This window comes from Harpia harpyja, chromosome 7 (assembly GCF_026419915.1).
Source record: "Harpia harpyja isolate bHarHar1 chromosome 7, bHarHar1 primary haplotype, whole genome shotgun sequence".
NCBI lineage: Eukaryota > Metazoa > Chordata > Aves > Accipitriformes > Accipitridae > Harpia > Harpia harpyja.
In genome coordinates, this window is record NC_068946.1 from 18,505,662 (window position 1) to 18,518,147 (window position 12,486).

Here is a 12,486-nt window from a genome sequence, read left to right on the forward strand (position 1 = left end):
TACCTCTTCCCTCCCTTTCTCTCCCCTGCCCTTCCCTCCCCTGTTGTATAGGCTGGTGGATATTTCATCCTGTGAGGCTTCTTCTCCAATGATCCTTTTAGGCAATATAGGCCATGTGCTTCTTGAGGAGAAACCAGGGTATCTCCATTGCACTGGTGTCTCTGCCATTATGACTCCTCTTCCCCCCAGATGCAATCAAGAATGACAAGCTCGCTGTTGAGCTTTTAAACTGGTCTCTATGCACCCCATAGCACAGCCATCATTCCCTGCTGGATTCCACCTGTGGCATAGTAATTCTTGCAGAGTAGGAGGCCATTCTTTAGCCATGCAGTTAACTTTAGCATCATTTCTATGGGCTGTTAGGAGTCTGGGGCGTGGGCTGCCTTTTGTGATGTTTTGTGGCACCAAGTAACCTGCAGCCCTGATTTGCCTCTCCAGCTTGTAGATGCTTTTTCAATAAAAATACATATCATTGTTTTTGCTGTTGTTCCCTGGTTTGATTTTTATTGCTTTCAGCTCTGTTACATTCTGCAGAACTTTCCATATGGATGAGAGGCAAATTTAGCCTTTAAGTCCCTAAAAATACAAACGAAAATAAAGCAAACACCCAGACACAGCAGTTTCCATGTCATTTTTCTTCCCCATGTGTGCCTAAATAGCGGAGATATTTCACAAAATACATCAGGCCTTGCCAGAACTTGGGTCAGAAACTGAGCTTGTATGGGTAAAAGAGAGAAGAAAGAATAAAAGCTTGATCACAAGAATGCCAAAAACTGACTTTGCTTCATTTATGCAGTTATTCCCTTTCTGTCATCATATTCCCAGTAAAAAATCAAAACAAATGATGTGGATGCGGTGCTTTAGAACAAACAAAGCAGCATGTGTGGTCCCTGCAACCTGGCTGCCAGGGCATGAAGAAGGCTGAAGTTCCCTGTCTGGGAAATTAATCCATTTTTTGACCGTTTTCCTCTCCCAATACAACCTATTTAGGGAGATGATCGTATGAAGCTCCCAAGCCCAAATGACAGCAAGTTCTTCCAAAACCTTCTTGATGAGGAAGACCTGGAAGATATGATGGATGCTGAAGAGTATCTTGTTCCTCAAGGCTTCAACATCCCTCCTCCCATCTACACCTCCAGGACAAGAATTGATTCCAACAGGGTAAGAGCAAGCTCTGACAGAAAATTCTGGTTATTATAAAAGCACAGGTGGAGATTTAAGTACACTAATCAAACACATGCCAGAGTTGCCTTAGGAATTACAAGCTCCCATTGTAAGGAGAGTGACTATAAAAATGTTGTCACTGGGTTCCCTGTTGTCGTGGTTTAACCCCAGCTGGCAACTAAGCACCACACAGCACAACAGGGAGCATATACTGCAAGTAAGGTATTGTGTAACGCAACTTTAAGAACAAGCGCACCAACTTTGAGAGCAAATAAATCAACATTGTGACCAGTGACTATTGAACCAATACAATGAATGCTTATAACAAAATTGTTCTAACACGTTCCAGTCAGATTTGTCATTATCTCAACTCGTTGAGTCCCATGTTGGGTGCCAAAAAGGACTGTTGTGGTTTAACCCCAGCCAGCAACTATGCACCATGCAGCCGCTCACTCACACCCCCCCCACACCCAGGGGGATGGGGGAGAAAATCAGGAAAAAAAGTAAAACTGGAGGGTTGAGATAACAACAGTTTAATAGGACAAAAAGAAAGAAAATAATAATAGTGATGATAATAATAACAATAATAAAATGACAATAAAAAGGATTGGAATATACAAAACAACTGATGCACAGGGCAGTTGCTCAACACTCACCAACTGATGCCCAGTTAGTTCCCAAGCAGTGATCTGCACCCCCCCAGGCCAACTCCCCTGAGTTTATATACTGGGCATGACGTCACATGGTATGGAATACCCCTTTGGCCAGTTTGGGTCAGCTGCCCTGGCCGTGTCCCCTCCCAGCTTCTTGTGCCCCTCCAGCCTTCTTGCTGGCTGGGCATGAGAAGCTGAAAAATCATTCCCTTAGTCTAAACACTACTTAGCAACAACTGAAAATATCAGTGCGTCATCAACGTTGTTCTTATACTAAATCGAAAATGTCACACTATACCAGCTACTAGAAAGAAAATTAACTCTGTCCCAGCTGAAACCAGGACACCTGTTCATTGTGCCTCAGTGAATTCAGCCTTGAGTGAACAAAGACTTGATTTAACTGCCTGTCTTGAAAGCACAGCTGAGGCTTGTGAAGTCAAGCAGTGCGGTTTCTCAGTTGCGTACTGTCCTGGCCAGGAAGGACATAGCTCTGATTCTCCCATCCCTGCAATCCTGTTGACTTGACAGGGTTGGCACTAATGTAACTGAGAGCAGCTGGAATATATAGATAATGCGGCTTTTGTGTCTGGAGCTAGATTTCAGACCCAGCCCCTTTTTCTGTTTGTGTTTGATGCTTTCATGGCCTTCCTTCACAAGCATCTGTTTTTGTAGAGCACGTCACAGATTTTTAGCGTGTTGATCTTTGTAACATCCCTGTCAGGGGAGGAAATACTGTTCATTTTACAGGGGGAGCTGAGGTACAGAGAGTGTTCAGCTGGAATTGAGCTCACGTAACTCTAATTATGAAAAGCATAGGAATATCATCTAAGATCTTCATCTAGCCTTCATTTCATGTCATTGGAGAAGAGTGGGTGTGTCTAGTGGGTGATTATTGCTGCCTGCCTTGGACAGTTACAGTGGGATAAGTTATATTCTGGAGGTGTCTTTCGCTATTCACTGACTCCAGAGCAGTCTCAGACCTGTTGTGTGAGCTCTGGTGAATTGGATCCTGTCCTAAATGCCTCAGCCTCAGTGCCACAGGAGCCCTGCTGCAGGTGGGGACCTGAGTTCAGGTTTCCAGAATTCCTTCTCACTCCTGAGTTCCCTGCCTGCAGCTCTGACCTCTGCCTGTTCCTGCACTGGCTCCATCCTTTTAACAGCTTAGGTACCACCCCTTCGCACAAAATTAAGAGATGGTGAAATGCATTACTAATATGAGGACATTCGCACAAGTATCAGATGTATTTAGGGACTTGTTTGTTTTTCTCTCCATGCTCCTCTTAGTGGAAAGTCTCATTTTAAATACTAAGTGGAGTCTCATTGAAATGTTGTTGTTTATTCCTCATGCTTTAGAAACCTTCTGGACATTTGTCCTTAGCTGAGGTAGTTCCAAATTCATACCCTGGTCTGAACTGATTACACCATGCGAGGCAGGGAAGAGGTAAGCAAAAGAGCTAAGAGTGTATAAACTGGGTCAATATTGATGCTCTGACCATACACTGCATGAAGTTCTTTCACCTCTCCTGAGTAAATCAGTGCTTTTCTGGAATAAGGAAGACAAAATCTGATCTTAAATAATATCCAGTCAGTCCATAAGGAAATTGCTACTGTTTTTAAAGGCAAGGTGACTAGAGAGGTCTTAGGAAGAGGCTGGGTTGTAATCCCACTGGGTAGGCTGGATTCATGTAGCATTTCTCCTGCATCACTGAAAGGCAGTGAAGGAGGGGATGATGCATGAGGGGATGATGCATGATTTAGCAATAAGCAAGAAACTTCCTCTTTATGGCAACAAGAGTTAATTTTTAGTGTTGATGCTGATGTGAAATAAGTCAGTTTTACTCCTAGCTGCCTGTGGAGAGGTTCTGTTTCCTTTGCTGCCAACTTCTGAGAAAAGAAGGAAGTGACAATAGTTACCTTTGAAAGGTGCTCACTGGCACACTGATGTAAATCACTGTAGCTTAGTTTTACACAGTGAAATAATTTACACTATTTACACCAACATAGGGTTGAGAGAGCAGTCTCAGACCCATCAGGTTTGCTATATTCATCTCACTCCCATATTTGCTGGCAACACTGGGGCACATTTAAAGGAGAAAGAATTAGCAGGAAAATGTTCTTGCCTTTTCAACAGTTCCTTTTGCTCTCTGTCTTTAGTGCCAGCTGAGCAGAGGAGTCCACTACAGCTGAGGGAATTAATTCCAACAAAAATCTTAGAGTAAATATTCTGAAAGTTATTTAAAATGTGCTGTTTGGGCAGCCAACATGCTCACTGGGATATTCACAGAAAGCAAACACAGGCATTGTTTAATAATAATAATAATAATTTTATTATTGTTACTATTATTGTAGGAAAATTCAAGTAACTTTCTCACAGCCTTTGCCCAACTTTAAACCACACTGTTGCAGCTGCTTGCACACATGTGATCCCCTTGAAGTCAGCAGAGCTGCAGAAAGAGACCCTGTGCGTTTATTTTTGCCACACAGCAGCTCCATCACATTCTTGATGTGATGTCTCCTCTGCACAGCTTATAATTTCCCGTCTTGGTTTGAGGCTGTGATCTTGTACCACTAAAGTCAGTGGGAGCTTTGCTTTGCAATTCAATTTAATGACAGTAGCTAGACTGTATCCTTCTTTCAGTAACACCTACTGCTGGGAATTTTTCTCTGGCATCATATGACAATCTAACACTTAAACAAATCTGGAATTACCCTTTGTCAAAAGTTTTCAGATTCTGAGCCAAGTTTTCTGACCCAGGTAACCTCGGAGAGGGCAGCTGGGGGACAGAAAGCTTGCACTCAGCTCTTTATTTTTGCACCCCTTCTATCTTTATAGTGTTTTTCTTTATTGTAGGAGCCTGTTTATGGAGGGGTCATTTTTAAGGCCAAAAGAAGAGATGGGCAAAGAAGTTGCCATTGTAAAACCACCTGATTTATAATCGCACTTGCTGGTATCATTGGACACTGACTCCTGTCCCATAACAGGATTACCAGTAGAATTTTGATGCTTGTCCAGTGTCTCAGATTAGCTTCAGTCTCAGCTTTGTTTGCTAACAATTCTGCATCTCCTAAACGTACTGCTAGTACTGCCATATAGGTAAGTACATCTAGATTGCAGGAAGTCCACAGCACCTTGTTGCTGGAGAGGCTTGGGGCCAAGTTGAGAGCCCCATAGCATCTTAGCATTCCTGGTTTCCTTTGCAGAGGTTTTTTCTGGATGTAGTACATTTGTTTCCTCTCTGTGCAGAAAGCTACGTATTTGTCTGTTGTTTTTCTGAAGCACTCAGGTTCTTGGTACATTAACTATTCTTCCAGTGAAGATTTGTGTTGATTTAAAACAAAATACACAGTAGCTCCTTTAAGGTAATAGTGCATCTGTTGTGTATAGTTCAGTACAGATGGATGTCAGCTACAAGAATCACACAGAAATGAAATGCTGTCAGAGCTCTCTATCTGCAGTTGTCTTATTCTGTCTTTGTGTTTCCTTTAGATAGTTTGTGATTTATGCTTGTTTGGTGTAGTGAATATTAATATTACACAAACTCATTATGGTGCTGCTACAGCCATAGATGCCAAAGGAATTGATACAGCTTAGGTAGTTTGTGTTCACTGTGTCTGGCAAATTAAATTTTATGAGGAGATTGCCAGGCAATTTGGTGAAGTAAAACACACAGACAAGAGCTACATGATCTTCATGTCATTTTCAGAGATCAGAAGCATGAAAGATACTGTATTTCCCATCTTAATTGTTCTGATTGTAGTTTTAGTGAAGAAAGAGTCAGTTATGTGATGGCAGAGTATTGTGCTCCTTCTCTGGGCGTGTTGTACTGACAGCTTTAGTTGAGTGTTCCAGCAGCGCAGCTCTACTGCGGACAAAAGTTTGCAGGAAGAAAGCAGGGAGATCATGAGGCTCCTCACACTTAGGCTTTGAAGTCAGGGAATTAAGGAAGAGCAAGAGCATTTACTTAATAAGAAAAGCTCTGAAGTTTCTCTAGGGTGATCTCAGTCCTAAATCCTGGCAGCTTGTTGCCTGGGAGAGGCACCACTGGATGTGGTTTGTGTAGAACACTGCCTGCTTTCTCCCTCCCATGTGAAGAAAAAAAGCTATTTGGGTATGAATTAATAGCACAGAGCTGCAGCCAGTAGAAGGAAGACTGGAAAGAGGGGAGCCTTCCAGGAAGTTCCCAGCTCCCTGGGAATTGTCACATCCTTCTTCTTCCAAGGATTACTGAGATTTATGAAGTTGCAAGGCTCAGACACAGCTTCAGCATTTCCATCACACCCACACTGGCTTCATACTAGCATGTCTTTGGGACCTGTACTGCCAGGAGCAGAAGCCTGCACACGCTCTAGCCCATAACAGTGCCCTCTGTTATGAGTCCAGCCTGGGACTGATGCAGCTTTTAAGTAAAAATTAGCATCCTAAGCTAAATTGAATTCTTTCATTGCATCTGAAACTCTTCAATTGCTATTTCAGCCCTTCAGCTTTTTCCAGCTTTTATTTTCCATTGTCTAGAGATATTCTAGAAATACGGAGTTTTAGAAGCTCTGTGCTTCTGAGAGATAAGCTGAATCCTCGGCAGTGTTTCCATGAGCACAGGACTCCAGCTAGTGCTCGAATGTCCTACATTCACAGCCATTAGAAGATTCATTCAGGTATTTGTAATGAGTACTGTCCTGTGTGCACAGAGATAATACTAATACAGAAAGCACTCTGTGTACCCCATGATGCTTTTTGCTCTAAATCCTTGGCTAATTCCTGCTGAAAACTGTCTATACTGTTTGTTACTTGCTGATACTGTCCCTGTAATTTTATTCCATACGCTATATATCATGGAAGCACCTGCCAACCCTGCAATTAAATATCAAGTTATTTTTTTCCAGAGATGTCTAAGTCATACATCCAGGGACACTATTCTGCTTGGCTAAAGCAGACTCTGGTACGCCAAAAGTCAGTTTTCAATTCCCTGAGTAGTGTCTGGTATGCCATTGCAACAGTCCTGGTGTGGCATTAGGTCTGGTAGTGTTTCATGGCTGAACATCTGTAAATGTCTGCACATAAAAGGATTATTACAGAGTGAAACCAGGCAAGAAGCTATCTTTGTGATTAATTTGTTCTGGCTTCTAAATTTGAAAGGTAGCCATTTTCAAATCACAAGATTACAAAGGAGATGGTTGTTAGTGATTTTCTGATGTGTTTCACATCAGTATGGCGTATGGCATCTTTCCTTCCAAAGCTTATCATGGACAATAGGGACTATTCACCCAGTGGGACTGCTACCAGAATTAAGTGACTTTTATTAGATTTTTAAGTAACAGGGCTGAATTTCTTAGGCACCTCTAGTGCTCCAGTGTTAGAAGATCAGACCTGAGGTCTAATATGACCTCCTTTACATACTGAAATACAGAAGACTTGGAAGGTGGGGGACCGTAAGCACTGCTATCTTCAGTTACGGCTGGAAGGAAGGATTTTGGAGAGCAGTCAGAATTTGGAGGGGCGCTTCCCAGTGTGCCAGCACAGCTGAGCTAGTATGAGAGGTACTATCAGTGCAGGTGGAGAGAGCTAGCAGTCGGTTATAGCATCCTTTCGTCTTGGCAAAGAAGGTGGCAGGAGGCAGTCATGATTTGTCTATGATTCTCCTTGTGCCCAGGGCTTTAGTAGCAGTCAGTGCCTTCCTGGTTCCCATTTCTTTTTCTGTAAGAAAAGGCAGTTAACTGTTCCTGCCCAAGCTCTCAAGCTAAGTTATTTCTCCAGGTGTGTCCTAGCCATGTGGGGCTGATGACAGTAAAACTACTTCATCCTAATGTCAATAGATGATTTGTGTGAAGAGATATCAAGGCTAGATGGGGCCATTGCAAGCATTTTGTCTAACCTTCTGGCATAACATAGGCCAGAGTCTCTTGTCTCTTAATTTCTGCATGAAGTGCAGAAATTCTTTTTGAGGTGGACTTTGTCTTTTAGAAAGATTGTCTTGATTGTATCAGGTGGGGTGGAAAATACATCACAGTGTAGAAAAGTCTCACTGGGCAGTTAATGTTGACTCCTTAGCAGGATTTGGATCCTATTATTGCCTGCCATGCACCCCTTTTTGTGCTACATTAAGGAGCTGCCAGTTATCAGAAATCTCTTCTGCTTAAGGGGCTGAGTAGGATAATACCATTTGTACGTGTTTGTTGTTAAAGAAGGACAACACTGATGTCTTCTTTTTATTAGGTTGGTTTGTGGTGTTTGCCACCCCTTTGCTTCTGCAATATCTTCCCAAAAATAATACGACCAAATCTTTTCTTAAATTTGATGCTTATTACTGCAGTCTGTCAGGCTGTGGAGTTTTTTATTGATTTCTCTCCCATTTCTTTAAATCCTTCTCCTTAAAAGGTGATTAAAAACTTTCTGGAAATCTTAATAGTCATTTTTTTGCCTTTCTACTAGACTCTGTAACTTCCTCATGTAAGTGTTGCAATGGAATCTCCAATGCCAGAACAGATGAACTTGTAAACTAACTAGAGAGTGTATCAAAGTGTTTCACAACATTTCAGAAGATTACACTGATACTAACTCTGTATTAGCTCTCTTGCTTCTTGAAAAACTGCTTTATTAGTTAGGAAAGTTTGTATGAATCCATTCTATATGTCTTTCATTAAATACTACATTTTATGTACTTTCCTAGTAGAGTCTAGGCAACAGTATACCAGATACCGCAGTTGCTGCCATGGAACCTTTAGGGTAATTCTGGAAGTCCCACCAAGCTCTCTTTCAAGATCTCAAATTCCCATTTTCTGCTTCCCTAAGTTCTTATGACATCCTGGTGGTAGGAGGCTCCTGTTGTGCTCTTTTACATTAAGCAGTTCTCAGTAGCTGTTAGTGTTTTGTTGGTGTCTAGTTGACCATCACAAATACTTCACCTACTGTAACTTCTTTCTTCTGGGAAATTCTTCTGTGTCTACTTCTAGTCTTTGTTGGAAATGTAGATAGCAGAAGGCCATCTTTGTCCATGAAAAGCAGGAGCTGAACGCAGGCTGATACTAGTCAGCCTAATTTCATTGCTCAGGGTGAATGAAGTAGTAAGAATAAACATGCAAAAATACCCTGTAAAATACATTAGATGGAAAATTATTTCAGTCTTAATAATTTACATGAAAAAGGAAAGCTGCTCACAAAATATGTATATTTAGAATATGAGTATTTAAATACCTTTTAAAAATGTGCTAAATTTGCCAGAGGAGAAAGGAAGAAAATTCATATGGAGGACTCAAACAGAATAGCTGATGCCGGGCTCTTCACAGAGAATTCTTTGAAAGTGCTTTATGGCAATTAGTTTCTTGCTTTGCAACCAGGCCAGCTGAAATCAGTGATATTTCTCAAGGAATAAGCCCTTCTCAGCCTGAATAGATTATCAGGGCCAACTTGTCAAATTGCCTCATGGTTTTGCAGGTCAAGTGCCTTAAAACAGGAGGTTTTTAATGTTAGCTGTTTTCTGTCACGTTCAGTCTCCTGAATTCAGGCATATAGATTTACAGTCAGACCTTCCAAAAGTGTTGGATGGCATTTTGGTTTCTACAAATTTAATATATATTTAATAACAAATCACCACCTCACAGTGCTTCCTGGTGAGACCTGCAAGTTCACGCTCAGTGGAATCAGTGGAAGAGACTGCAGCTGTATATTGCTTCAAACCTTGATGCATGACATGTAAATTTATTGAGCTTTAATATAAACTGGTTTAAAATCAGGCAGCATCTGCTTAATCCATGAATAGCTGCTGGCTGTGTTAACAGTCAAGAGAGCTCACAGCTGATCCATTTTCTTTTCTCTCATGAAAAGAAAAAAAGTCAATAGATATAAAGAGAGTAAGTAATAAATATTTCTACACTGCACTGATGAGGCATTCTTGGAAAACAGCAAGCTAAACAACTCTACATAATTCAGTAGATGGAAAAGTGGACTAAGAGTCAGGAAATAATTATGAGAGCTGGGAGAAAATTTTCCTTCAGTGACTAGATTTGAAGCAGAAATTGTTAGTGAAAAATACCCGTTTCTGAGAAATCATATTTTTGATTTTCTTAAAATTATAAAAGCACCTGAAAATACAAGGGGCCATGATTTGGAAATGCACCTGGCAGGGCTCCAAAGAGTTGTCGTTTAAACACCTGTCTGCCTGCGACAGTTGGGGCTCACGAGCCGGAAAGTGCTGTCCGCAGTGTCCCACAGCAGTGGGACTCCTGTGATCATGCTTCGAGTGTAAGGTGGCTGGAGGACTCTGGAGCATGCTGTGCCAAATACTGCACTTTCTAAACATACATGGAATGGGGATAAATGCCAGCACAGCCTAAAATGCCCTTTGTTAGCCAGAGTAAAGAGTCTGTCTTTCATGTTAAATGCTGCGGCAGGGGAGGGAAAAAAAATCCTCAAAGCTATAAAAAGACTCTCCAAAAGATGCGGTGGGGAGAAGTGGGAGGAGGCACAGATGAAGTTTAGATTTAGAATGTTAAAAAATGATTATTTTATCCAAATCAGCTGGATGGTTATTTCTTTTAGTGTATTATTGCCACCAGAACCTCAGCCCTGCTCTAAATCAACTCAGCATTTCATCAAGAAGCCTATTCTTTGCCATAAGAGACCAAGAGTGCACAATTATGGGTTTCTTTTCCCCCTTGCATAATAAAATTGGGAGATTATCATCAAGTTTCTATTCAGATTTTAGGAAGGCTTTTTTATTTTATTTTTAAAACCTGTCTTTGTCTGTAAGAGCTCCCTGTTCAGGCCAGCATGCTGTAATGATTACTGCTGTAAAGGCTTCAGTGGAGATGTGCTCTATTTCATTCTCAATGAGGGTTGATGGCATTTTGAGAGGCTCAGAATATCCTTTGATTACTGTATAAAACAGACTGGGGAAGATGGCAATGCAGTGTGCAGCATAGGAGGGGGCTGCTTCTCCGAGTATTGCTCATCAACTTTCTTTTGTGCCTTTTTTTTTTTTTTTTTTTTTTTGTCTGCCATGTCGCAATCACAAATCATGACCGTGTTGTGGTTTTGGTCCCATTCCCCATCCTTTCCCTGTTTTGGGATTTGAAGCCTGAGGTTTGTACAGAAAAGTTGCTGCTGCTCCTGTGTTTTGGACAGATGCTACAGCATATGAGCAGGAGTAGCGCCTTGACCCTTCTCTCCCACAGGGAATTGCTAGAGTAGCTAGGAAATGGTATGTTGTCTCTTCCAAACTGTGGGGAATTGGCCCAGTGTTAGAAGGTGCCATTTACTGTAAAACATCTTGGAGAGTATATTAAAAAGGAGTGACAGAAAGCTAGTCATGGGTGACAGGAAGGATATGGGAGTAAAAGAGATTGAAAAGGAAAGATAGACCCATGCAAGCTGTCTCTCTTCCTGCTCTCCTGTCTGTTTGACACTCACGATATGTTAATACAAAATAATAGGGAAAAGGAATTCGTGCATCTTCATTCTTGTGTCATGCTTAGATCAAATTACATATTGTGCCAGCTGAAGTCTGTTTGCCAGCTCTTCTGAAGTTGGAAGGACAAACGTTTCCGAGGTCTGGAGGACAAGGGGGTTTCCAGGGAGCGTTTTTGATGCCGTACAGCAGGAGAATGCTTCTATTCCCAGCCCAGGTATAGGAGATGGGTCTATGGAAAAGCATTTCACCTATGTTTCCCTGTCAGTGTGCCTGGATACTGAGTTTCGTTGGTGGTTTTGTAATCTTTGACGACTCTACTTGGTGAAGTGTTAGACTAAAAATATATGGTGTATGTCTGGTATTTTCTAGTAGCAGCACAGGAACTATTCTGTGCAATATTTAGGTATGTCATTTTCTATACCACTATACCAAGATTGTTAGGCATGTTTTGTTTGTGACACATGCCGTTTACTGTTCACAGTCCAGACTAAACTACTCCGAGAAGGCTGTATTCAGATTTGGGTATCCCACTGCATATGGACTGCTCTAAAAGAGTTTGTAAGTCTGAAAGCAGACAGCTGTTAGAAGAGAAAATTGTGCAAGAGAAAGTTTAAATGACTCATCCGAAGCTACAAAGTCAGTCAGTACTGACCTGAACCCAGGTCACTAGTGAAACATCCATACTGATTTTGAACAAGTTCAGGGATGTCTTAAACCCACCATATTGCCAGGATGTGATCTGGCATGTCCAGATGATACAGGCAGCCTATGTGAACTGAGTTAGAGCTCAGGCTGCCTGAAAGCCTTACCTCTCTTCTGACAAACAGCAACCAGAAAAAACTTAGGTGCAGAAAAGACTTATTCCTTGTTTCTTCTATTCCCCCACCCCGCACTGATCTAAACTGGATGTTTTGTTTCTTTATTGTGGAAGGAGCAGTCATCAGAGACTGGAGCAAACACTCTAGCTAACACAGGATGGTGCTTGCATTCTTTTCTATACTTGAGTATCAACATTCAAGTTAAAATGTTTACACACATTCTGAGAAAGGGTAATGCTGGAAAAGGGACTGGGACATCATCATTTCCAATAAAGATTCATTGATCCCCAATGGAACTTCATAGCCATTGAACTAAGGGCACTGTAAATTGTTGCATAGCTACTGTCCACAACCTGTGTATATTATTCCTCCGTTTTATTTTTGTTGTTGAATAATAGGCTTCCATTTCCTCTCACTGGAAAAATGCATGTCCTGTCTTCCTACATT

At 41.5% G+C, this 12,486-nt stretch overlaps 1 protein-coding gene across 8 annotated transcripts in view; it reads left to right on the forward strand.

Annotated features, from left to right (window-relative positions):
* Nucleotides 1-12,486, forward strand: part of ERBB4 (erb-b2 receptor tyrosine kinase 4) — a 666,663-nt gene that overhangs the window by 638,460 nt on the left and 15,717 nt on the right. For all 8 annotated transcript variants that reach the window (XM_052792389.1, XM_052792388.1, XM_052792393.1 and 5 more), the window contains one exon: nucleotides 991-1,161. In XM_052792389.1, the coding sequence (XP_052648349.1) occupies nucleotides 991-1,161 (171 nt within the window). The remainder of the gene's footprint in view (nucleotides 1-990; nucleotides 1,162-12,486) is intronic.